At 49.4% G+C, this 26035-nt stretch overlaps 9 protein-coding genes across 9 annotated transcripts; 5 read left to right on the top strand and 4 right to left on the bottom strand.

Annotated features, from left to right (window-relative positions):
- Nucleotides 1–1767: 1767 nt before the first annotated feature.
- CCOS01_08423 (siderophore iron transporter mirB) lies at nt 1768–3814 on the top strand (the record flags this gene model as incomplete). Its single annotated transcript, XM_060456584.1, has 6 exons — nt 1768–1970; nt 2035–2305; nt 2360–2705; nt 2766–3018; nt 3081–3203; nt 3259–3814. The coding sequence occupies 6 exons, from the start codon at nt 1768–1770 to the stop codon at nt 3812–3814; spliced, it is 1752 nt and encodes a 583-aa protein (XP_060312858.1).
- Nucleotides 3815–5373: 1559 nt separating this feature from the next.
- CCOS01_08422 (uncharacterized protein) lies at nt 5374–7477 on the bottom strand (the record flags this gene model as incomplete). The annotated part of the gene is made up of 3 exons (XM_060456583.1): nt 5374–5388; nt 5715–7023; nt 7077–7477. 3 exons carry the CDS (start codon nt 7475–7477, stop codon nt 5374–5376), a joined length of 1725 nt encoding a protein of 574 aa, XP_060312857.1.
- A 952-nt stretch (nt 7478–8429) lies between these two features.
- CCOS01_08421 (uncharacterized protein) lies at nt 8430–12688 on the bottom strand (the record flags this gene model as incomplete). The annotated part of the gene is made up of 9 exons (XM_060456582.1): nt 8430–8779; nt 8844–8937; nt 9031–9162; nt 9218–9715; nt 9769–9819; nt 9876–10967; nt 11056–11099; nt 11180–11387; nt 11438–12688. The coding sequence occupies 9 exons, from the start codon at nt 12686–12688 to the stop codon at nt 8430–8432; spliced, it is 3720 nt and encodes a 1239-aa protein (XP_060312856.1).
- A 237-nt stretch (nt 12689–12925) lies between these two features.
- Nucleotides 12926–13156, bottom strand: CCOS01_08420 (uncharacterized protein; the record flags this gene model as incomplete). The annotated part of the gene is made up of 1 exon (XM_060456581.1): nt 12926–13156. The coding sequence occupies one exon, from the start codon at nt 13154–13156 to the stop codon at nt 12926–12928; it is 231 nt and encodes a 76-aa protein (XP_060312855.1).
- A 1318-nt stretch (nt 13157–14474) lies between these two features.
- Nucleotides 14475–15117, top strand: CCOS01_08419 (menadione-induced gene-6; the record flags this gene model as incomplete). The annotated part of the gene is made up of 3 exons (XM_060456580.1): nt 14475–14531; nt 14589–14892; nt 14942–15117. The coding sequence occupies 3 exons, from the start codon at nt 14475–14477 to the stop codon at nt 15115–15117; spliced, it is 537 nt and encodes a 178-aa protein (XP_060312854.1).
- Nucleotides 15118–15653: 536 nt separating this feature from the next.
- On the top strand, nt 15654–16895 carry CCOS01_08418 (oxidoreductase; the record flags this gene model as incomplete). Its single annotated transcript, XM_060456579.1, has 1 exon — nt 15654–16895. The coding sequence occupies one exon, from the start codon at nt 15654–15656 to the stop codon at nt 16893–16895; it is 1242 nt and encodes a 413-aa protein (XP_060312853.1).
- Nucleotides 16896–17707: 812 nt separating this feature from the next.
- CCOS01_08417 (fungal specific transcription factor) lies at nt 17708–20623 on the top strand (the record flags this gene model as incomplete). The annotated part of the gene is made up of 9 exons (XM_060456578.1): nt 17708–17818; nt 17874–17897; nt 18038–18153; nt 18279–18793; nt 18860–19061; nt 19120–19210; nt 19266–19721; nt 19774–20024; nt 20086–20623. The coding sequence occupies 9 exons, from the start codon at nt 17708–17710 to the stop codon at nt 20621–20623; spliced, it is 2304 nt and encodes a 767-aa protein (XP_060312852.1).
- Nucleotides 20624–21925: 1302 nt separating this feature from the next.
- On the top strand, nt 21926–23255 carry CCOS01_08416 (uncharacterized protein; the record flags this gene model as incomplete). The annotated part of the gene is made up of 2 exons (XM_060456577.1): nt 21926–23176; nt 23232–23255. The coding sequence occupies 2 exons, from the start codon at nt 21926–21928 to the stop codon at nt 23253–23255; spliced, it is 1275 nt and encodes a 424-aa protein (XP_060312851.1).
- Nucleotides 23256–23546: 291 nt separating this feature from the next.
- Nucleotides 23547–25823, bottom strand: CCOS01_08415 (heterokaryon incompatibility protein; the record flags this gene model as incomplete). Its single annotated transcript, XM_060456576.1, has 2 exons — nt 23547–25198; nt 25340–25823. 2 exons carry the CDS (start codon nt 25821–25823, stop codon nt 23547–23549), a joined length of 2136 nt encoding a protein of 711 aa, XP_060312850.1.
- Between the last annotated feature and the right edge of the window lie 212 nt (nt 25824–26035).

Genomic DNA, 26035 nt, shown 5'->3' with positions numbered 1-26035 from the left:
CTCAGATGTTGACTTTTTGATGTCTTTGCAGTCTGATGTGCTCGGAGTTACCCAGAGCTTGTGTGACGCTTGGCCTCATTCATACTTAGTATGGTGAAGTTTTGCCGACAGAGTCATGATGAGAAGAGTGGAAGGCACCCATCAACATATTTGAATGATTCCACTCCCGCAACAGATAATGCGACTAGTGGGTGGACGCGACAAACAGACACGACTCAAAGAGACTGTGTCCGGGATTGGGATTCCGACGCTGTAGCCTCGAGGACCAGCTCCACGGAAATCCTTCCTTCAACTCCCATGGTATCTGAAGTGTTGTGGCGATAAACCAACCTACTATATCTATCCAAAGAGGTATGGGGTCTAGATTCAACTCGGCCGAGTTTGGGAACGCTTGGAATACAATTCCGAAAAGACGAAGCAGCATATGGAACGGTCTGCCCATAACCTTGCCTTACGCTATCGCTGCCTATCAGTCTACGGAGTAAGTGGAGTCGATGCTGTTCTGCCCCATCCTAACATCGAGGGGTCCTAAGTGCTTGGATCTTGAGCTATGGAATATCCACAAAGACCTATCTAGCGCAATGAAAGCAGCGCATCAAATGAGTACATCGGAAAGGATCAGCCTGAAAGAGATGTTTCTTCCTCTAAGCCATGGCAAAACGCACTGCAAAATATTTTGTGGCATCACGACGAGACCCAAGGTAGTGCCAGGCTGCATGACCTACTCAGTCAACTTCTCAGCACTTTCGAACATTTCACGTGAACCCACCCAGGTATAAGCTTACTTCCATGACCAATAGATGATGAAGCCAACCGCAGAACAACGTTGCAGGAAATGTCACATTGTCGCCCCATGAGCCTTTCAAGAATGGATCCCAAGGATGCCCTCGGTTAGAACTCGGGGCCACCCAGATCCCGGGATGCCCCCGATGGTGACCCGTTTTCATCTTATCAGATCCGCTCTTGCATGCGGGCCAAGCATCAAAGTTTTTTTTATCTGATCCGTTGCCAACCGTCCAACTGCACGCGCGCCAAGCCGGCGCGATACGACCTTCAGAGGACCCAACATCCCGCCCGCTCGTTGGCCAGCGTGGGAACCGCTCTAAGAGTCTAGGCTACGCGATGTCGCTTCTAGTGCAGATGGCAGCGCAAAAAGTCTTTAATACGACGTCTTGTGTCCCACTTGGCGGAACCACATCTAGAGAAGCAGGCTCGTAGCTACCGCTTTAGGACACCCATTCGCGGCGAGATATTCGCCCGGTTAGCCAACCATCAGCCAACAAAAAGATGCTGCCCAGTGCCAAGTCGTGACGTGTGGATCGAGTTCGTGCAAACTCGGGGGCTGGACACGCTCTTCGAGAGGGACACCAATACGTCCGGCCACGGTCAATGGGAAGTTTTTGCACTCGCTGTGCCGTACGATCTCGTCCGATGCCGGAATTTTGTCGTGCCTGACAGTCGTGTTGAACGGAAAAGGACCCTTGAAAAGTTGGTCTCGTTCGGCCTGCTAGTTCCGCTGCATGTGGTAACCGTGGTTTGGTAGAGTGGATTTACGTAACATTTCTGCTCGTCCTTTCGAGTTAAGCTTCTTGTCAATGGAAAATCGTTTCCTACTTTGTACTTTGTACTTTGTTCTGCATGATAAGTCGACTACATAACCCGGGGGCCCTTCTTGACATTTCCACTGTTGAGACTTTGTTTCTTCCGTCTCAAGACATACCCGCATCTCAACCCAGATCAGGCGTCCCGTGACAAGAGTTGCCCATCATGAGCTCCCCTTTCGTCCAGCAGGCCGCAGCCGAGAGCCAGACTCAGAGCCTCGACGAAAAGACACCAGGCAAGACCACGACGGAGATCACCTCTGACAATGATGTCGAGAGTGAGAAGGAGGAGGCCCAGAATGGTGTCAAGAAGATCCAGGCTATCACCACGGCTTGGACCTGGAGAGCCCTCATCTTTACCTACGTCTTGTAAGTGTGATCCAAGACAGCAGGACTTGAATGATCCCCGTACTGACGCAGATGCTCTTCCTAGGATCTGGGTGACGTCTTACACCCATTCAATGCAACAGCAGATGAACAGCAACCTCGGACCCTACGTTACTTCATCGTTCCGCCGTCACGGCCTTACCGCCACCACCGGTATCGTCTCAGGCCTGGCTAGCGGTGTCTCGCAGTTGCCCCTCGCCAAGATTCTCAACATCTTTGGTCGCATGGAAGGCTACATGTTGGCCCATCTCCTCTGCTGCTTCGGCCTGATCTTGATGGCTGTCTGCCGCAACGTGGAGACCTACGCCGCTGCACAGGTTCGTTCTCTGATTTCTTGTCTACCCAAGTTGTTACTTACACTATAGAACTAGGTCTTTTGGGCTGTTGGAAGTGGTGGTATTGGCTACATCCACACTGTCCTCATCTCCGACACCACCTCTATCCGGAACCGAATGATTATCTACACGCTCAACTCGACCGCGTACATTGCCAATGCATTCGCCGGACCTATTGTTGCGCAGCTGTTCAACGACCATAGCAGCTTCCGATGGGCGTTTGGCTCTTTTGCTATCATCTTCCCCGCCTTTGGTTCCATGATTACGATTATGTTGTGGTGGAACCTCAGGAAGGCGTACAAGCTAGGCCAAGGACCGGAGTTGAAGCAGAGCGGCCGGTCTCTGAAGGAGTCATTCTTCTTCTACTGCACAGAATTTGATGGTAAGTTCGAGGCAACTCCATGGACGCCGGCACATTAGCATGTACATTAACAACATTCAGTCGTCGGCATGTTCCTCATCATGTTCGGCTTCTCCCTATTCCTGCTGCCGTTCAGCTTGGTCTCATACACAGCCAAGAAGTGGGCTGCCGGCCACATCATTGCCATGATTATCCTCGGAATCTTCTGTCTCGTTGCCTTTGGTTTCTGGGAGAAGAAGTACGCAACTACACCTCTTGTTCCATGGGTCAACCTCAAAGACCGGACTATCCTAGGATCGGCCGCCGTGGCTGGTGTCATCGGGTTGAGTTTCAGGTAATTAACCCAACATCTTCTCAAATCAGTCCACGGAGACGATCGTTGACGTTCTTAACTAGCTCATGGGATTCTTTCTTCTCATCGTACCTCCAGGTCGTGCACCGCCAGAGCATTAGCCAGGCTGGTTTCATCGGCAACATCTACACGATTGCTTCCTGCACTTGGGGACCCATCGTAGGACTGTAAGCCATGCCACACCTTCTCCCGATGAGCTCCAATGCTAACCCACATTCCTAGTCTCATCCGTCAGACCAACCACTACAAGTGGATCGCCTGCGCCGCCATCCCCGTCGCCTGCCTCTCCACCGGCCTCCTCATCCACTTCCGCACCCCCGACACCTACATCGGCTACATCATCATGTGCCAGATCCTCAAGGCCGTATCCGCCGGCACAATCATCATCTGCGAGCAGCTCGCCGTCATGTCCGTGGTCAAACACAACGAAGTCAGCGTGATGCTGGCCCTCATCGGCCTGGCCACCTCGGTCGGTCGGTCCATCGGCCGCGCCATCTCGGGTGCCATCTGGACGAATGAGTTCCTCAACTTCTTGATCAAGTACCTTCCCGAGGACAATAAGGCTGATGCTGCTACGATTTACGGGGACATCAAGGTTCAGCTTTCGTATGCTTGGGGAACTCCCGCTCGCGCTGGTATTGTGCATGCTTATGGAGATGTTCAGCGGCATATGGTTATTTGCGGTGCGGCTTTCATGCCTTTGGCGCTGGCTTGTGTGTTTTTGTGGAAGAATGTCAATGTTGCGAAGGTGCAACAAACCAAGGGCCAAGTCTTCTAGTTCAGCGCACAGGCATTGCGTGGATGAAATCGAAATAAAGCAGGAATGGCTCTAGATAGTCTTTCTTCCAAATGTCTGTTTACACTACATATAGCAAACTAATACAAGACCATGAATCTCCTTGGAGAACGATGAATTCAAATTTGTCGCAGGAATATGATTGACGAGCGCAAGTGCTGCCTGCACTAGCAGTCCCGATTTCATGGGGAAAACATCCTTAATTCCTACTTATATATAGTCTCTCGAAAAGAAGATGTATTCAATAGAAATTAGCTATGAAACCAGCAGTACGCGCAAATTCGAGGTAAACACGATTCGCCGCTAGAGAAACAAGCCCTTTTGCTTCCCACTTCTCTTTCATCAAATATTCCATAGTAGCCATAGGGTATTTTGCGAGTTCGATTCGACTTTTAGGGTTCCGCATTGTCGTACGACCCAATATTCTGACGAGAACATTCCGCTTCGGCTTCACTAAAAGGGTTTGGAGTGCCACCGCATTTTTCGGTTGAGCCAACTGAAGAATCTGGAAAAAAGACACCCTATGAGCTGGCCTAGTCAGTGTCTCGGCTTCTTCATCTTGTTCCGAATAAGTGGTGCCATTGCAAACAAGAATCTCCACTTCGGCATCTGCCCCAGACTGAAGAAAGCTTTCGACTATTGAAAACATATCGTTCAAGTGCTCCACTCTCTCTCTGTTCCTGACTTTCCAAACAGGAGTTCGAGACTTGTCAGCGCAAAAGACGCTCAGAAAACTTGCGACACGGTACAAGAAGGCCTCCCAAACAGATACAAAGCATCTTTCGCCCTTCAGAGACGATTTTAGACCACAAGCCGTGACAAGCTCATTCGGATGCCAGCCCTCTTGAAGCAAGAAATCTACCAAGGCTGGAACAGACGAGTACGCGGCCGTCATCAGAAGGTTGACATTAGATGTATCAATAATAGTCGGATTGTCCATACTCGCCACAGTCGTCTTGACGTACTGAGCCATGCCATAAGTCGCAGCGAAGTGCAGAAACGAAAAGGGTTCCCATACCGTTGGACCCATTTCCTCTTGTTGCTTAGACTTGGGAATCAGAATGTTTTGTGACAACAAAGGTGGGGAGTGTTGTTGATTACCGCAGACAACAACAGCCAATTCCTGAACCAGTACAGTAAAAAAGTCTAGACGCTGAATTGGAGAGAATCGAAAAGAGTCAAAAAATTCTAACATCTTGAAGTAACAACCAGGATAAGCATGTTCCGACAAATGGAGATGCGGTTCAGGACAATGTCTAATCTCTGCTAGCAGAAGCTCGGCCTTTACTGCTGCCTCTTGCTCGGCTGTTATGAGCGGCCGTTGGACTAGGCTTGGCAACCATTCTTTCGCAAGAAAGTCTCTGACGGTCCGATGGAAAAAGCAAAAGTAGGTTTGGTAGTAGGACCCACAGCCGTGTTTGGTACTTGTGAGGTATGCTATATGTTTACTTGCCTCCATCTCAACCAAGCCCCTTGTCAAGATGTGCAACTGGCTTCGTGCCTTCCTGTGCTCTGTTTCAATCCGAGTCTCGGTGTACTTGTCATGATTTGAGCGCCTGGGTAGACCCATTAGCGATCGCAAAGTACGAGATTCGTCCAGCCACGAGAGCGCGAGGGCGTTGAGACGGATTCTGGGCTCGCTTGCTAACAGCTGCAAGAGAATCGTCGACCGAAATCTCACAGATGGAGATGGATCAATGCTGTCAAGCATCTGATGAAAAAGTTGATTGAGACTTTTGGGACACTCTTCCAGCCTCTTTTGGATAGAAAACTCGTCTTCGTGTTCTAGAGCCGCATTCAACAAAGCTCTGACGACGAGGCTTGCCCAGAGAAACACACCGTCGGCGCGTTCCACAATTTTGTGAATCATACCCAGACATACCGCTTGAACTTTTTCGAAAGTAGGCTCGCTCAGATACTTTTCAATTTGATCCTCGGCAAAGGCGTGTATGTCGGCTTTGGTCAACTTATGAAGCTCAAAGAATGTCTTGCTGGCGCCAAAGATGTCGAGGGTAACGGTCGATGGCCGGGCTGAGCATATTATCTTGACATTATCTTTCCGTGACCATTTTCTTAGCATCTCTGCAAGATGTTTTTGATCAAGAGGATCTCCCTCATATTCATCTAGCCCATCAATGAAGTAACAGAAGAGATAGCTTGCGGCGTTCTCTAATGACTGCAAACGACTGAAGGCCGCCTCTAACTCTGAGAGTGACATGGCTGCGGAAAGAGGGGAGAAGCCTATCCCAGTAAGAGTTGGAATGACCGTTTCAAGTAGTTCAGGGCACTGCCTTAAAGTATGAAAGAGAACAGCGCGGTAGAATCCCTCAAGAGACGTCTGAAGAGGATCGCCAGAGCTCCAGAAGAATGTGTTGACGATCACAAGCTTTCGTTTGCTGGCGCAATCCACCAGCGTTTCTCTTACGCTGGAGTGATGGCTAAGGAATTTCATGAGCGTTGACTTTCCACTGCCCGCTTTCCCGCAGACGAAGAAAACCTCTCCTTCATCTGCCAAGAAGGAATGAAGGCTCTGAGACATAGCCTCCCGATTTTGAGTCTCTTCAAGTAGCTGCTTCTCCAAAGCTATGCGATGGTGATCTACTAGCTCTTCCTCTTCTGATTTGGGCGAGGAGGAAAAGGAAGATCGTCGAGACTCTCTCGGAGAATTTGAGCCGTTTGTGTCGATTGATTCTGAAGTGGTGGATGGCGGGAAACCATCGACTATCCAAGCAAAAGTGTTTGATACAGCATCGGAGACGCTGTTCTCTCTTTGAAATATCGCGTCGAAGTACAAACTGTCAAGTGTCTTATTTTCTGCCTCGAGAGTGCTGGCACACGATTTGAAGTCATGGAGAAGTCTTGCGAGATCTCTGAGATCATTGCCCACAATCGCATGGTACTGAATGTTGTGTATAGATGGTTCGTTGGCTGTATGTGTCTTGTGGGAGGCTTTTCCGAAAAATTCGTCTTGGTCAAGTTCGTTGACACGAGGCGAGAGTGTCCTTATGAAGTCACGATCGTTTGAAGCTTGCTGATCCCAAAACGGTCTCGAGCTAGTAGTTTCCATACGCTCTAGTAGTTCGGAGAGTTGATTGTGTAGTGCATCCAACTTTGCAGCGTGCTCGTTTTCAAGTCGACTGCTATCGTCTCGTATTCGCTCGAGTTGAGCCTTGATGGGCGATTGGTCTCGGCTGCAAAATGGTCAGTCATGCATCTTTCTAGCTGGGTTCCTGAGCTGACTCACTAAATATTGAGTGTCAAGTGAAGAATAATCTGTTGACGGTACTGATCCAGTCTTTTCTCAATCGAAGCGACCTCTTTCTGTTTGCGCGCACTGGCAATCGCGGCCTTGAAACTCTGGAACAACCTTTTCTCGCGCCTCTCTAGCCCTGCAAGAAGCTTTAAGAGATCGTCTGACAAGGTTCGGCACTGCTCTGACAACTTTGCCAACTCCGCATCATGTCCTCTGGAGACTGGACTCAACTCGGCTGCAGCTTTTTCGAGGTCGATGATGACATTGCCTACGTGTATGTTTTCGGCTGTGGCACCCGTCGCGGATTCGTAAATTTCGTAAGTTCTTTTGGCTACCTTGTAACAAATGTCGATGAACGTCAGGATACTTGAAGCTAGGCCAGCAGCCTCCATGATTAAGTCGCCCCGTTGAGGGTTCCTGCACCAGGACTAAGGAGGGGTTCCGGGAATGGAGATGTCTGGGTGAACTTGGCAAATATTGAGGGGGTTGAACAATCAGGCTGCAGTACCGAGCCTGTGTTCTTATGCAGCTTGCGGCGTTGGCCAATACATCTGCCCCTCAGGTAGTTTGAAGCGACCCTATCAGAGAAATTCTACTTTCCTGAACCAATAGCTGCTGCCGCACTTTTTTTTTGAGTGGTCGTACGTTTCGACCTCGAGGCGCGGACGCCTTTGAAAGCTTCTTTAATGCCACAAATGTTCTCATACCATTGATGGAACGACCACCACCGCCATTGCCGCTTCCATCAACGGCTCCATCTCTACTGTCTCCTCTGGCGAGCTTAACGCACCAACGGTCCTTCTGCCAAAACCACATGTCCCAGTCTATCGGTGTGTATATAGTGATGAATGCCGTGATACGTCGAGGTGACCGTGATTCAGGGAGTGAGGGCGTCGGGGAGGCATATTGCCCTGGTATGGCATGCATCTTACGGGGGTTCTCAGAAGCGTGGCACTTTCACTCCTCGGGGCCAAAATCGAGGCGCCATCGAAGACCTCAAATTTCTGTGTGATACAAATTTGGGAAGAGCAGCAAATTATCGATCGTCATTGCAGATTTCGTCGCAACATATCGTGCTGTTCAAATGCGTGGTGTTTTCAAGTTTGCTTTCGTACGCAAGAGCCCGGTCCCCAAGATGAAATTGGCTTATAAAATGTGACACTATTGCTAATGCTTCGTCACATGCGACTTGACACGGAAATGCATTATAGCATGTCGAGGCCGTGTAATCGCAAGTCATCTCTGGAGCCCCCGGATACCTCGCTCGGTAAACGTCACGAAAAGTAAGTGAATATTATTGGAAATTAAGTGATTCTAGGCTTTCTATAGCAATACAGAGAAGGCTCAAATATCACCTGCCTTTTCCGGCAAGCAATACTCAGACTTTGTTGGGCCGCCGTCCGTCTCCTCCGCTCTTTTCAATACTTCGGCATCTGCCCTCTCGCGTTCGGCGCGACGTTGATCTTTGACTTGGCTCCTCATGCCCTCCACCTTCTTTTCAAGTCTTTTCAGCATCTTATCGCTCGTTGTCCAGTCTTTCTTCCACTCTCCAATCTTGAGATAGAGTGCATAGAAGCCGAAGGTGACAAGAATCCATGTTTCTGACAGCTTGTATGCAGACCAGAAAATTGTGCGCGGGTAAGTCCAAAAGGCGAAGACAATGGAGATAAAAATAACGCTTGCGGATATTGGGACTAGAGATGTTTGTCAGTGCACTGCGAGAAGTTGACAGCATTGGCTGGGATTTCGATTGCTTACACATCCAACTCGCCTGGTCTCCAAAAGACATGTTGGTGTCGCCAATGTCTCTATTGTTCATGCCGAATACACTCGACATGAACGATAGCGGTAGCTTCGCATCAATGTTAGCTTCCAAAATCCCAATGCAGAAAGGGGAAACGGAGAAATGAGAGGGCAATGAACGAAAGCAAGAAGCTTAACGTACAAATATGATGGTAACAATCGTAAAGATCATAACGGATCTTCCTTGGCGAACGCTTTCGTCTGCTTGCCTGACTGACTGCCATGCCTGTAGAATGCTAGCCTGCTGCTGTTTCAGGTCAAGAAGGTCTTTGATCTGGATATTCTCGGTTAGCGTGTGTGTAAACCTAGATATTGAAAGAAGAACCCACGCCTTGCGAGGTAGTCTCAGCGCTTTTGCGCAGGCTTTCGAGCTCGTTCATCCGGTCGTCCACATCTGATATGAGATCGTATGCTTGTTTGCGGAACCAAGTAAACTCATCCTTCTCGCGTTCCTCTTGTTTCCTAGCCTCTTCCGTAGACGTGATGTCTTCGCCGCTTCGCGACATTGACCGGGAACGAAAGTAGTCCCGATTGCCATCCGGGCTGAGTGTCTCGTCCCGCCATTTACCACTCGGGTCGTAGATATTTTCAACGTGCTTTACGAACCGCTTGATGACTTCCCTTTGTTTCCCATTGACATGTATCATGATGCCTAGTTCATCGATAATGTCTTTTATTTCTCGCTGCAGCTTGCCCTCAGGGTTGATGTTGAGAAGCGGAACGTGGAGATGGGATGTGTCCTCAAAGGCTGACTTGGAGTGGTAAACCTTGGAGGCTTGCTCAGTCCAGTGCCATAAATGCTGGAAAGAGACTGTTTGTTTGTTTTGCTATGTACTAGTTAGTTCTAGTTGACGTGGTTGCAGCCAGTAAGTAAGCCTACCAGAGTGCCGATGGACTCTGCGAATATGTCCATAACCTGCGGGTGTCGATCCTAAGCAATTTTTAGCGGACTCTGCAAGAAGTACCAGAGGTCATTGCAGTACTCACTGGTGTTTTTGTTCTGTCGAAGAACGTGTTCGAGCACTCATCGAGAATGATGAGTGCCACATCGAAGACAGATCGAATCTGGTTCTTGCGAGCGTGCTTGATACGGGTGCGTATCGACTTGTGTACCCCCGAGGGATCTGACTTGTTTGCGCCATATCTTTTCGGGAAACTGGTGATGATCGTCCGCTTGTCCAAGATCCACATCCACAGCTGGTCGACCATGACGATCCTGGACACCTTACGTATCTCGTCCCTGCAGTGATCGCAGCCGTCCTCGTCGGTCTTCGTCCAGTGACCATCCCATTTGTAACGGCCAAAGTTGCTTTCAGATGAGTCCGAAACATCACAGTTAGTGCTCTGCTCGGCGGTTGAGGGAGCATCGGAGCGCCAAAACGGTTTCTTGTCTTTACAAGACTGTGCAGGATCTTCACGGCGTTCTCGAAATCTATGGATGTTCCTCTCATCCATGGTTGTACCGCGATAAACAACTTGGTCTCTGTCTCTTGCTTTTGTTGTCTTCAGAGTCCAGTAGTAAGACTGGTCGAGGGTGCGCCGAGGATGTAGAGGTGGATCGTGGTGAAGGTACTTCTCAACCAGGCATTGATCTCTATACATGGACATTGCCTCATACAGTCTAGCGGAGTCCAAAAGAAATTGACCTAGCTTGTTCTCAATCTGCAACCTCCCATGGTCGGAGCACTTCAGCTTGGGAACAGACCATAGGTTGTGGCCATCACTGCCGTATTCATGTTCAACAAGCCCGCCCGTTGCTAATCCACTAGCAACGTCGACCATCTCGTGCTTGACGTTAGGTTTTCCGCGTGCATTCTTCTCCCAAGCTTTGAGGATGCTTCTCTTATGTATTGGAGAAACTTTATCGTGGTGCCTAATACGGCAAAGATCGGGCTCGAGCAAGTTTCGTACTTGCTTGTCGTTGGTAGTGGTTGGCTTGTAAGTACGTTCCCTTACTCTCTGTTCCCGGGCTTTATTGCGCTGCGTCTCATGTTCTTCTCGATTTCTGTCTGACTCCTTGTCAATTATTTTAGCCATCTTGTCACGCTTACGATCTTCCTCCCAGTGTAAGTAGGGCATCTATCAGAATGTGACGTCGATTAGTTCGGAACTTCAGAAAACAGATGCTACATTGAACATTTCTCGACTTCACAAGCACGCAACTCACAAATAGCACAAGGTTATCAGGGTTGTCTTCCACCTCCCAGATCCCTATTTCAAACCATCAGTATAAGTCTAAACCCTTTTTAACGAGATGAGACAATCTTAGATTGCGAAATTAAGTGGCTTACTCGACGAGATACGCTCGCAAATAGCACGCATATGTCTAGCATGTACCAATGTGCGCCTGCCACCATGCTGTTGACCTCTCCAATATTCAGGACGTAAGATCATACGGCTGTGCGTTTTCAACGGGTTTCGGTAAATTCCGTCGGACAGTGGACACTCCTCGTTGAAGTAACGTGCGATGGCTTCCTGCAACGGGATGAGCCCAGTGAGCTAAATGGGGAGCTTGGATCGCGAAATACCTCAAGCCACTATCAAATCACATTAGAATGAAGCTTTCGTTTGAACGCGATGATCTCTCTCACCTGCATGTTGTTATGCGGTATATGGAAGTACCGCACTCTTCCATCCTTGTTTGGTCGATCTCGAGATAGGATTACGTCCTGAGGCTCTGGCCTTTCCGGTGCTGGGTCGAGAAGGTTTTGCAACGTCAGTCTCTGATCAGGAAAATTCCCTTTGAAACGGTAATCGGTGAGGTTCTCGGTCAACGGCTCCAGATATCTCTCCTGTTCTGTGTAAGGCTCGAGATAGGAGGCGGATTGCAGTGTCCCAGAGCGCAAGCGACTGGGCCCGGTCGGACGTTCCTTTGGCTTGTGGTCTGTAGCTTCGAATTGAACTGTAGCTTCACTCGGCGCTCTAGCTGCCCGAGGTCGAGGAGCTCGCCGAGGAGAAGGGGGAAGAGATGGGAGCTGTGAGGGAAGGGTGAAATTGACCGACGTTGGGGAGATGTTGATTGGCGTGTGCGAGTCGAGCTTTTTGAGTGACTCTCCAGGTTTCAAAATCTTCCACTGGATGAGGTACCCGTTCATATCTCGTTCCAGCTCGTACGAGGGTGTGTCTTCATCTTCTTCAAAGGCATAATCGACATCGGTATGACCGTCCCGGATGATCTTGCGAGCCTCTTCCCTCTCAGGTGCCAATCTGAGCTGGCCATTGCTTAATAAACTCGGACTATTTGTGACATGCTCGTCCTCAACATCGCTACTCTGTGCCGATGATGTTTTGTATCGTTTCCAGTCTTGGATGATCTCGATACCCTTCTTGTAACTGTCCGAATTCTTCCATTCCTCGTGACTGTGAGATACAAGATGAACCAGGTCGCACTGAGGGTGTTGATTCGCCGGGTCCTCTACGTCCTTGTTTGGAGGTTCATCTTTGCATTGGGGACATCTCACCTCCGAGAGTGCTTTCCGAAGGATGTCCGTTCGCTTGTATTGCGCTTCAATGCTCACAGCGAGACTCTTGATTCTAGCTTCAACCTTTTCTTTCGCAGTCTTTAGCCGTTCGTCCTCACTGATGGTAGGCTTTCGTTGCTGCAGCCTCTCAGCCTCGATTTGAATCTCGTGATCCCAGAGATCCGAGCTTTTCTCTCGGCTCAGATAGTTGACTCGATCAGCGATCTCGATGCAACCAAAATAGTGAGCAGCGTGGTCTCGAATGGTTCCGTGGCTCCCTTCGGCTGGGCCATGAGGCTCTGCTGATAGGCATGTTGGAGAGCTGCCATGATCTCCCATGGTAGCTCTTCAAGGTAGTGAAAGACAAGTTGTAGAACGGATCGAGACAAAAGACAAGGTTTTCTTGGGATGAAGGTGGTTTATGGTAGCCAAGCAGCCAATTTTTCGATGACTCCCCGCTTCCTGGCCAAGGCGAGCACTGTGGTTTAAAGGCTCAACGAAGATGGGGGCCAAAACGAGGCTCGCGCCTGCGTCGCAGCCATTCCAGTTACTTATCCACATTGGTCAATGGGGTGGTCAGATCGAAGACATGGAGGTCGGTCGCCTGCAGCATGGACCAATCAAGGAGCTGTTCACCTGCTCGGCTTCCAACCGAATTAGTCGAGTGAGCGTATCGGTGGCTGCATATTGACGATGACGATGACCGGCGTTGGAACAAGGCAAGGGGGTCACTTTTGAGCCCAGTAGAAGGTAAGTAACAAAAGTAATGGCACGACACGTAAAAGGTAAGCGATCGAGTAAAAGCATCCCGATGAATCGTTGCCGGAATTCATCAATAAGTACCTTAGTCCTTGACGATGCAAGTGTCGGCTACAACGGACCCAGGTTTATCCAAGTAAACTTAGCAAGAGGGAAAGAACAAAATGGGACTCTGCCTTGCATGCCCTCAGAAAATTCCTCTGAGCGACTTATCTGTCTGCATGTGTGGTGCAGGCGCGCAGGGGATTGTAGTTGAGAAGCAATATTCCCGGTCAAGGCGCTGCGACACGAGGTCAGCCGCAGCGGCAATGGCCCAAGATGGACTTATGTCCGTAGGCGAAATGCAGGTCATAGATCAAGAACCTACAGATCCCAACGAATTACTTTTGTTTCGTTCAGCTGCAGCCTGATCGCACAGGATCATCTCGGGGTCACAGAATACACTGATTAACAGTTTTTAACAGCACCAAGTAGCTGCTCAAATAGTGTGTGTATTCGATATGTAATTGTATGTATTTTATTTGTGCCCATTAAGTTAAAAGGGGCGGAGGCGCAGACGTCACCGGTTCCACAGGAATCGAGATACGTTTATCATAGTAAGCGCACTGCTGTCCTTAGCTACGAAACTATCATTTCCCAAGGTTGCATGTTGCTGGATCGGAATAAATAGTACTGGAAGAACATCAGAGGACTGACCTCAGTCTTTTGCTTGTATTGAAAGTCGTAGCCTGCTATCTGGCTATTGTTACCGTATCTGAATGTTCGTTGAGGCGAAGACCACATCATCATCGGACATCTTCCCAAGATTTGAAAGAGAAAGTAGCAACATCCCGGCACTTAAATAGAGCTAGCCATAACAAAGTTCATGCGCTTCTGATCTGTGTTACCTGCGGCTTCAGGTTCGTCTGTCGAAGCAGCTTGAAATTCCGCAACAACATGCGAGTCAGTGAAACTTCCTCTGAGTCTCTCCAGATCATTGAATGGAACAGATTCGAAGTAACATTTACTCAAAGTCGCGGTATCCTAATTTGACACCTGATCGTGCCAGGTGTGTGAAGCCTACAAAGCAACCTTTAAACAATTTGTCGTCGAAGTCAATTTGCCAACATCGAGATGGAAAGTGGGCGACAAGGTCATCAACGCTACCAACTCGTCTTGGAAACCTGACCAAACTCAAGCTGCCTTTGATATCAAAGTTAGTCTGGGTGGAAAGAACATTAACAGAGTTTTGCAGTAATATGCTGTCTTTGGTGATGATGCGCTGGCTCCTCTGCCTTCTCACCTGTCCTTTGAGGAAGCTGCAGCTCTCAGCGGTCCGTATGTATACGCTTGAAAGGCGCTTTTCGGAGGCCCTCAACAACTGAAAATGAGAGACACTGTGGTGATTCAGGGTACTGGTGGTGTGAGTGTTGCTGGGATACAGGTAAGTTGTGCTATACAACATAGTCACATACTTTTGACTTGGTCTTACGATCATTAGATCGCCGTCTCTGCTGGGGCTGATGTCACCGCCTTCTCAACATCAGAGGAGAAACTCGAACTTCTTCGGAAACTTGGTGCTAAGCATGCCATCAACTACAAGAACAATCCCAACTCAAGTCGAGAGGTTCTCGACTTGACCGGTGGTCGTGGTGCTGACCAAGTCCTTGACGTTGTCGGTGCTTCGACTATTGCTGAGTTGTTACGTGCACTGCGACAGGATGGTCTGGTATCAGCTATTGGCTTCATGTCTGCCTCTGAGAAACACGATCTAATTCCGGAACTTATTTTTGGTGCTAAGACGAGTAAGAAAATCTCCAACATCTAGCTTCTGTATCTAACATTCTATCTTAGTCCGAGGCTTGATGTACGGCAGCCTGGGCATGCTACAGGATCTCAGTGCCTTTGTTGAGACACACAAGATCAAACCAATCATTGCGGAAGTTTTTGAGTGGAATGATGCTAAGCTGGCTTATAAAGCCATGCTTGCTCAAGAATTCGTTCGGAAGATTGTGGTCAGGGTCGAGTGATAGCATTCATATGCATTAATATACGATATCCCACATTTAGTTGCTTGGGTCTCTATTTCGTATTCTCTTACAAGGCCGACAGAAGACACCAGGAGATGTCAAGCCGAGAGCACATCAAGGAAGTTGATGACGAAGGCAAACTGACCGAATTCAAGAGTGTCAATGAATATCGAGGTGTCCGGAGTTATTAACCTCCCACGAGCCCTTCCACATTCAGCTAGTGCTTAGGCCAGCCACCGCACAAAGGCAATGCCTGGAATGAGCTCAGTGTCAGCCCACGGAACAAGAATGCCGGCAGGATCTCGATAGCGGCCAAATGACGTCGTAGATTCACAACGTCTTTGCATCTGTTCCTTACACAGATCTTGAACACCATCACCCATTATCTTTTTAAAGGCCTTGGCAACTCCAATGTTGGCATCGGTTATTATAGGAGTCGTAGTCGGTTTCTCAGCAATCGTCTTATGATGGCACCTATAAACATCTTGATCGTAGGCTGCAGTATTGCTGGGCCAACACTAGCTACATTCTTGCTGATGTCGCCGGCGCTTGCGTCTGAGAAGCCGCGCATCACCATCTTGGAGAGAGCGCCTGTCTTTCGCCCTCAAGGCCAAAACATCGATGTTCGAGGCGCTGGGGTGACCATCATCCGCAAGCTTGGACTCGAACCAGCTATCCGGGCAGCTACCACTGGCGAAGAAGGAGTGCAGTTGGTCGACAAGGAGAATCGAGTATGGGCAGCTTTTGGAGCGGATAAGAGCGGAAAGACGCAAACACCAACAAGCGATATCGAGATCTTGAGAGGACGGTTGGCACAGTTGCTACTCGAACAGAGCCAGAAAGTCAATGACGAAATTCAGGCTGATGGCGGCGCCGGAATCGAGTACATCTTTGGCGATTCTCTTGATGACCTAGAGCAGGATGGAGACAAGGTACACGTCCACTTTGCCAAGAGCGGCGAAAGACGGACCTTTGACCTGGTAGTTGGAGCAGATGGTGTGCAAAGTCGAACACGCATTCTGACCTGGGGTGAGGCTGGCGAGGAAGACAGGAGAAGAAGGCTCGGGATGTATGGGGGCTTCTTCAGTATGCCTCGTGGTCCGACTGACTCGGCATGGCGTCGCTGGTTTCATGCTCCTGGTCGACGTGGCATCATGATGCGTCCATCTGGTGTGGAAGATAGAACAACGGTCTTCATGGCCGTTGTGAATGAGAAAGATGAACGGCTACGGGCTGTTGCTGAGCGAAAAGGCGGAAGTACGGATGCTCAAAAAGCCATCCTTCGAGAGTACTTTGAGGGACTTGGCTGGGAAACTGATCGCGTCATCAAGGAGATGATCGCCACGGATGACTTCTATTACGATACTGTCTGTCAGATCAAGATGGACAAATGGAGCAAAGGAAGGGTTGTTCTCCTGGGCGATGCTGGGTATTGCGCTTCTCCTCTATCTGGGATGGGAACAACTTTGGCAATGAGCGGCGCTTACAATCTTGCGGGCGCGATTCTACAACATCCGAATAATCTCGAGACTGCCTTTGGCGACTATGAAGAGAAAATGCGTCCTACTGTTGCTCGCGCGCAAAAGCTGGCACCCGGCATGCCTCACTCGCTCCATCCCGAAACGGTCTGGGGAGTTTGGCTGTTGAACACGATCATGTTTGTTCTCTACTGGTCAGGGCTGTTTTCCTTCGTCGCGAGATTCGCTGGACCACCGGCGAACAATGTCCCGGTCGAAGAGTACGGGTTCAAGACGCTGCCGATTTATGAAGACTACTAGAGCCGTCGGGAGTGTATGATAGATCCACCGCTCATTTCTTTAGAAAAGCCCCACTACTTCAAAAGATTAAATGCTTCAAAAAATCATCGAATGCAGGCTCGACATCAATCGGTCGACGATCAATCAATGCGTTTCCCCCGAGGCAAGAAACTTTTTTACGGTACCATGGCAAGTTTTTCTATGCTGGTGCACTTAACGATGTAACGAGTCAACTGCCCCACGAATGGATTAACATGCGCTGAGTATCATGCTTCAACCATTGACCGTGATGCCTTCTCACGAGGTCCAATTCTGGATTTTCTCAATAAGGGTATGGCCGCCAACTCGCGATCGACCGCGAAATACAGCGCGCCAGGCAGCGAAAGCCTATGTAGCGGACCTCTGACTAAAGAACTGAAGATTCTGAACTAGTTTGCTCGGACGAAAGCTTCAGAGTGGCTATTGACAGCGTATAAATAGACTTTGGACCCATTACTTACCACATTGGGGTATTGTATCCAGCCGACAGCCCGCGGACTTGGACGGGTCGCGCGGCCCCCGAAACGGCGCGCGAGAAAAGAAATAACGATAAAAAACGAAACATGTGCAAATGCTTCCTAGTTGGGTGAAGGCGCATTGTCAGCAGCTTTCTCATATTTCGGGACCCGACCTCGCCTCTGCCGACAACAAATTCAAGTTCTCACAATCTTTGTTGTACACTCATCGGCTCCCGCGTCGTCCGCTTGCACACCGAGGACTCGCCTACGAGATCGACGAGTGGTAGCCCCCAAAGGACCCTTGCCACAGGCCTATCGCTTAGCGGAGGGAGAGACATGGATGACAGCCAGCTGGACGCCAGCGGCCATGAGGATGGGCCTGACGATGCGCCAGAAGAAGCGCCTGAGCCGTCTTCAGCGAATCCTCAGATTGCCATTCGCAGGGCTGTAAGTGACGCAGATGGCCTTTGAAGATTTACATTGAACTGACTGGAATAATCAGTGTGACGCTTGCCGTGCTCGTAAGGTGAGTTGGTTTGCTTGTTAAGAGCCATTTACACCGTTTACTTGTCCCTGCCGCCCGGAGTTAGCGACGACGAGGCTTCGCAACTATCTAATCTTGGCGCAATGGGGGTTTAAACGAAGCAGACACTGACCTGGATTTAGATCCGCTGCAATAGAGAATCGCCTTGTTCATATTGCACGCACGCCAAGATCGAGTGTACACATGCCGACAACAAGCCCAAGGAAAAACGGACCAGAATTCTCATCACCCCACAATAGTAAGCATGCATAGCACTGAACACAGTATTCGCCTTCTAGCAGCCCATCACGATGTGCTATCCTTACACTAGGCTAAAGCTTCAAATAGCTTGCCGTGCAGTCTTAACTAACATGTTCGACTTAGTGAGCGCAAAATTGATCAGATTGACCGTCGGCTCGAGACGGTCATCCGCCTCCTGCAGGACATGAAAGTCAATCCATCTTCTAATAGTAATACAAGTCGAGCCGAGCTACTCAATTTCGCAATGGCTACAGCCGCCACGCCTCAAGTCGAAGGCCCACCATGCTCAGCTCAACGCGTCTCATCTACTTCAACACCTGCCACTACGGCAAGCCACACCCTACAATCAGACGAAGGCGAAGGCGGCATTGTTGAGGGCGACTCTTCTCTTGCGGCGCATTCTGTGTTTGCTACCGAGTTTTTGCAAAAGGTCGTGAGCACAGAGTCACTGCAGGACTCAAGTCTAGATCTTGGCGAGACTCTAGATGCATTATCACAAATCGTCAATGCGTTGAAGCAACCGGCCGCCGCGGGGGAGATGACATATCCTCACGCGAAGCCATTTACGCGGGTTCGTGCCCAAGGAATTGAGTTACCGCCTATAGAAAAAGCTGTGCACACTATTAGAATCGCAAAGAGTAAGCACGGTAGAAAAGACTTGTGCACGCTCGGTTTCTCCTGCTAACCGGACGATATTGTCTTAGGTCAACGCCTCACGGGCATGGCCTGGATATACGATTTTCTGCCTTCCCGTCGGTTCCCGGATCTTTGCCTTAATGTCTACTTTTCAGACAACTACTCGGAATATGATTACATCACTGTGAACGGAGGCCTCTATTCGCTGTTCACGGACTACGCCGCGCAAGTATCAGTTGATGAACAGAAAGAGTACTTCGAATACGCCAAGTAAGTACAACTGATGAAAACTTCGTCTGCAAGTCGACACAGAACTGACTATTTGCAGGATTTGCCGCGTGAATCTGGAAACATGTTTAGCAAATCTTCCGCTCCATCTGCCGGCATCTTCTGATGTAATTGTCGCGCTTCTTTTCGGAGTAAGTCTCGTCTTCGACGTCATCGAGCGATTGATTGGGGCTAACTCCTTTGAAGACTTTCCATGCTGTTGAAATCTCAAAACCTACGCTCGCTTGGACACTGTCTTCCAAAGCATCAGAACTATGTCAAACGCTTGGATATCATCGAGCAGAGTCTCTTAAGAACACAAAGGACGATGGTAAGCCCACTGTTCATGGGATGCACTGGCATCAGTTCCTCTTCTGGAACGTCTATTACATCGACAAGAGTCTTTCGCTTCGCCTGGGCAGAGCATCGACAATTCCGGACTGGCACATCACCATGCCTCTACCATCATTGAAAGAGCCGGTTGCAAGTCCGATACTACCATATTTAGTATTGTGGATTCGAACAGCGAAGTGTCAGGGTCAAATCTATGAGCTGCTTTACAGCCCCGACTCGATGATCCAACCGTATCACGTTCGCCAGACGCGGGTGCATGAACTAGTCTCCCTTCTCCACGACATCGATCAGAAGACGCAGGAAACCACTGTAAGTCCGAGGTAATCTTTGGATCCTGGATACCTTGACTCACGGAATGAAGGCCAATTATCAGGCATTTGCCAAAGACGGGGTAGAGGAGCATTTTGCAGAGTTCTACCTGTCTTCAGATTACGTTCTGCGGCTGTCACTTCTTACTCTAGTTTACCGGGCTGCCCCAAGAGTTGAAGGGTCGCCAACGACATTCAGTCCTGAATGCATCAAGGCTGCACGAGCAGCACTGGAAAAGCACCAAGAATGCGTTGCCATCATGCGCAAGTCCCACGATGTTTACTTTGCAACCTACATTCACTGGTCAGTCAAACTAACACTCATATGATGTACCGCTTTCTAACACAAACTTTTCTACATCCAGGACTGTGCTTTTCGCACCATTCATCCCCTTCATCGTTCTCTTCTGTCAGGTAATTGAGACCCAAGACAAGGAAGACCTGGCACGACTGCATTCTTTCGTGGTGTTCTTGCAAGAGACATCAAAGATGTCCGACGCAGCGGCCAAGATGTGCCGCCTCTTCCAAGTCCTCTACAGCGTCGCGCTTCGTTTCGTTGAATTCCGCGCGTCAACGCCTCAGTCGCGACAGACGCAGGCCAGCGCCGAGATGGACGCTTACTTAGCAGCCTTGGGATTCCCACCAAAAGGGGCCGAAGGGGGTCAGCATCCGCAGCAGCAGCAACCCACCGCGTTTGCCCAGATGACAAGCACTGCGCCAGACGTGGTCCCAACGTCTGGAATCGCGGGCGTCGGAATCGATGCCATGGACGAGAGCTTGAGGCCCGGTAACCCAATGATGTGGATGACGAATGCCGCTCAATTGGAAGACTTCTTCTACACTAATACGGCGATGATGGACCTATTACAAGAGCCCGGATTCGAAGCAACTCAACAGCACTAGAAGCTCGAACCACGCCGGAAAGGTAAAGCGAAGGCTGTCCGACATGACTCTGAGCGATACAACTTCAGGACTAGCCCCTACTCACTTGAGTACGAGAGAAGCGCTGAGAGAGCGCAGGGTCGAGGCTTAGAGAAGGGGAAGAGAAGGGCACAAAGTGATAGAAGGCAACGATTGAGCCCATTAGTCTGGTCGCATGTTGGGCCACACAAAACCTTTCGTGGAGAGGTCGTGTCACTCTGAGACCGTCCCGCTGTGAGGAGGCGGCCGTAGAAGCCAAGTCTGCACGTGATTCTCCCCTCAATTTTGAATATTTATTGCCTCACTTGTGACTAGCTCCAACATCATGAACACAATCTCGAGCTCCCGTCAAAGAAGAAACCGAGCGTGCGACTGATTTCGCACTAAATTCCAATATCATCAGAATATCATGGATTTCGAGTCTGAGTCTAAGCCTGTCCTTCTGAGTGCGCTTCTTCAGTGGTGTGATCGGGTGAAGAGTGACCGCGAAGTCCTGCAAAGGTGTAAGAGAAGCCTCGATGATGCAGGCCTGCGGGAATTGGAGGTGAAGGATGGGTGTCCATTCTGTACACTTCTCGACGAAGCAGCCTCAAAGCTGTATGGCGACTACCTTTCTGCTGGCAGATCACTTGGATGGGTGTCATTCCCGCGTGTTCTAGAGGCTATCCGTGATGATGGGGGAAATCCACTTCGGTTTTGTGTATCCGAACGTAAGTAAACCGAGTCGTTATCGTAAGATTAAGTTGCCAGATCCCAATTGGAACTCAATACCCGGATAGCTGAGTGGCTAATGAAGTTGAGCTAGATACCGACTTGACTGAACGTTTACGCCCATTCCCGACCTTGGGATTCGGCAACTGGCATCTGTCCAAGTATAAGTCTATCTCCCGGGATACTGCCTCAGAATCGACCCTAAAGATAGTGAAGGAATGGCTCCTTTACTGTGCAACAGACCATCCGCTATGTAGTAAGGATGGTAAGGTCAAGCTGCCGACTAGGCTTATTTGCATTGGCAGAAAGGCGTCTGAAGTACGTTTGCTCAAGACGAATGGTGCTACTGGCAAATACGCCTGCCTGAGCCACCCTTGGGGCAAGCGTCCATTGTTGCGAACACTGAAGAAGAATCTCTCTCAATTCACCAATGAAATCCAGTGGTCAGGTCTTCCTCCCACTTTCAGAGACGCAATCGACTTTACCCACCGACTTGGCCTCAAGTATATCTGGATCGATTCCCTTTGCATCATTCAGGATGATCCTCTCGACTGGCAGAGAGAGGCCGCCAAAATGGCCGACATTTATCAGAATGCCTACATAACGCTCGCAGCTTCCAAAGCAGTCGACTCCAGCCGCGGGCTTTACACCTCTTCCTTGGATCCTAAACATCAATCGCACCAGCTGTCACTCATGAATGATGTGGATGATTCAGATCTCAAACTATACGCGTATTCGGAATTGCTACATATTGATAGCTTCTGGTCCTACTTCCCTATCACAAAACGGGCGTGGGTGTTTCAGGAACGTCTGCTCTCAGGTAGAGTTGTACACTTTGCCGGTTCTGAATTGAATTGGGAATGTCGCTCGGCGAGGACATGCGAGTGCGGTGAGATCTCAACCTCCACCTCTTTGCCTGAGAAGATCCAGTTCTCAGGTAGTTTGGCCGAGTTGAGTGGGCAGTACAATTGGATTGCAGAAGGACTGCCACCCTCAGCACCAGGAAATGGCCAAGACAAAAATCTGGACTACAGCAAGTTTACCCCGGCACTACTCCATTCGCCCAAGTGGACCAAAAGCGTCAAAACGTGGCGACAAACAGTACAGTCTTACTGTGCTCTGAACTTGACATTTTCAAAGGACATCTTCCCGGCTTTGGCCGGCATTGCAAAAGTGTGGAATCCCGATTACGAGAAACTCTATCGAGCGGGGCTATGGATGGACTCGTTACATCTAGATCTTTTGTGGCTCGTCTATAAACCTGAAAAGCGTCCTATTGCATGGAGGGCCCCGACATGGTCGTGGGCATCTCTTGAGTACCACAACGACGACTTTATTCGCTTCGACTCTGACTCAGATTGCAGAAACTCTGGCAAGGGCAGCTGGTTCTCGTTGGGGATGATAGGGAGCGAAGATTACTCTCCTGTTGCAGATATTCTGGAAGCAGTTTGCGTTCCAGCTGGTATTGTCGATCCAACTGGAGAGCTTGACTCTGCCTACCTTCTACTTTCAACTTTTGCGATCTCCGGAACACTCGTGAAATGGCCGGGAGTACTCGTTGAATATGGTGTCAGTCCTATCTGGCTCGTTGTCGGGAACTTATGGATTAGCCAAGGCGACAGCCATACTAGGGGCTTGCATTTGGACGCTCCGATCATTGACGCGAATTCCGGGTGGTCGATTCCCGTTCGCATTATTCGCATAACGGATTTCGGTGCCAACACAGGCAAACATCCTGATATGGCCTGTCTGGTGATCCGATCAAAACGAGCCGCAACCGCAGATGGACACATTGAGTATGAACGTCTTGGTTACGTCCGATTTGTAGAACAAGGATTCTCACAAGTGCCGGCCATCCCGAACGAACATTCAACTCTAGAGCCCAGCATTCGAGATTGGTTAATAAGATATCGGGAATATATCAAAGGGAAACATACGCGGGATCTGGGCGTATCGAATCTGGGGCGTCTGAAAGATTGTTTCGAAAAATCAGGGCGTGAGATTTTCAAGATTGTGTAGTTATCTAAGCGTTTGTCCTTCACACTGGTACTTATTATGACCTTGCGAAGAGATATGATTGAGGTGGTCACTATGGAACAAGTAACATTGCTGGTATTCTAAGTTACAGTATGATCTCATCCGTGATTCGAAGTTATGTCAAAAACAAAGTAACGAATGTCTCAATACTTATGGATCAGTAGATTGTGATCGATGTCTCGGGCTTTGCAGCTGCCCAGACGTTTCGATACCAGATCTGCCTTTCAGCCCAATCATCGCAAATAACCTCCAATAACCCTACTCTGATGTAAGAACTTGTCGCGTCCTTGGCAACAATGAGAAAAGAATCCCGTGTGCCTTTTGTCCGTGCATTCCTGCTGCCCAAACCATAACCTTTGATGTAGATCAACTCAGCAGGAAGAAAGGTGCAATGCCTACACAATTCCGGGAATTCTTCAGGTCGGCTATTGCGTATGAAGCAGGAATTCATTCGCTCAACTGAAGGGTCAACCCATACCTCCGATTCCGCAGTCCCAAACTCAAGTGGTGCCTCACCAGTCACAGGCGCACGTTCTTCCCGAAACTCTCGCTTGTCTTCCCGGGCATAAAGCAGATACCTGCCGTATATCCAATTTGTCCAACGTCGCTTCCGATCCCAGTGTGAGCACGGTCGCTGTATCATGATAGACAGGCGCTTTATCACCGCTGTCAGGAAGCCAAAGGACACCGAGCCATAGAGGTCAGCCCCAGAAGGTGAACAGCTTATCTGGGCTGTTTCCATAATCCCGGGAGTCTTGTAGTCCAATAACTCGGCATTCTGAAACGTAGGATAGTCTACTTTGCAGCCACTTCCTGTGGATGCCCAAGACCAAGTCGGGGCGATCCATCCTCGTTTTAGTATCTTCGCGCGTTGCTTCTTCCAATCCGCCACAGTAACAACGCGCCACATGAGGTCCTGTTCAAGATTATTCTTCCACATACCAGCCAGATAGGTATCATTTGTCACTTCAGCAGTCTCATGAGCAAGGCCTGAAAGTGCCGGGAGCATATCTCCAGTGAACGTAAGATTGAGGCAGGTATACTCGCCGATAACGCGGTGCCATCTCTCATAAGGATCGATTTTCCCATTCTTCGTGGCGATGGCGGTTATTGAAGTTGTCATAGGGTTATTCAGCAGTGCCAGGTACTTCGACCGAGATCGTAGCGGTATATATGTGCCGGAGAACCGTATCAAATTGTGCCAATTCTGGTGTTGCTCTCCTCCGCACTCGCATGAGTACCCGTTGGCACAGTCAAATGCCATTTCTCCATAGTTGCAATGGATGATCCGCCGCGAGAGAAGACGTTCCTGAAGACACCAAGCCCTATTGAAAAGGGGGAAATACTCTTGTACCCTGGCGTATTCCGACATTTCGTCCCGCTTTTCACCGGTTATCAAGGCGAGTCTGAATTCGTCGCCACATTCAGTAGTGATCTGAAAGAACTGGCTTGGAATTGTCTTTGAGTAGCAGCCTCCCTCAGAATCATGAGACCAGCTTACGGCAATTGTGGCGTATGAGTTGCGGTACACGTTGACCATCTGAGCTGCCTCTTTCTCCCAATCTATCTTGTCATCTTGGATGATGCAAAGTGAGTCAATCCAGAGATAGCGAACCCCGAGATTCCTCGTGATCTCGACTGCCTGTTGGAAGCTGGGTGGAAGCAAAGACCAAGGTATTGACTCGAGTTGCCTTTTCAGATTGTCGGTTTCCGTTTTGCATTTGATCTTGATCTTTCCCCAGCAGTGGCTCAGACACATGTATGTGCCTATTTGTCCAGCTGTAACTACTAGATGGACTCCAAGTTTGTCTCCGAGCTGAGTCACATCAACGAGCCTCGTAGGCAATTTCATGTCTCTTCCCGTGCCACATTTGTTGTGTAGTTCGCAGTCATTGATCCAAGTCCGAATTCTCTGCAAGCTTAGATCGGAAGAGGTATCCCCAGCCACGCCGTTGGTGGATTGTAATCGGCGAAAGACATTGCTGGACCCCGCCACGTTGAAAAGTCTGACATAGTACACTTTGCCATCGGGAGCATCCATTTCTAGAGTGCCACTGAATTTTCCCGTCCAGCGGAATGTCGTAGAGGGGGCAATTGGACCAAAGTTCTTGGTAAGTGCGCTATCGAACATAGTGTTCAGAGCCTTGCAGCTCCCACAGCCATTCTGGGCTGAGTGATTCAAGTCCCCGTACGTGAAAGACTTTCCTCGAGCAACCTTTTTCTTCCCGTGATTAGTAAAGTTGTCATGTTCTACCCTCAGTTTCGCTGTGCCCGCTCGGGATAATGTGCTCCATGAATCGAAAATGGCGCACTGGACTGAGCATCCTGTTGTTCCGAGCACGTGAAAGAAATCAAACGATTCTGGTTTCGTACCTCTCCCGGAGCGTTTTTTAAGAGCGTGCTCTAGGGAGATCGGCACTATCTGAACTGCCATCTTAATGAGGTATTGGGTTCGCGTTGATGCTTTTTGAGAAAGTTGACCCAGAAGATCTGAAGATCGGTCGGAAAACCAAAGTCAGGTCATAGACCTAGCCGGTTACACGCCTCAATTCTTTTCAAGCCATCTGCATATGCAGAGCTCAAAATCTGAAACCGAAATAAGCGCTAAAAACCAGGCGTCCAGTGACAGCTTCCAACCCACCTCGG

This window comes from Colletotrichum costaricense (assembly GCF_030867565.1).
Source record: "Colletotrichum costaricense strain IMI 309622 chromosome Unknown Scaffold_8.1, whole genome shotgun sequence".
Taxonomy (NCBI): Eukaryota; Fungi; Ascomycota; class Sordariomycetes; order Glomerellales; family Glomerellaceae; genus Colletotrichum; species Colletotrichum costaricense.
Note: the sequence above shows the minus strand (reverse complement) of the source record. Positions and strands in the feature narration are given on the sequence as shown.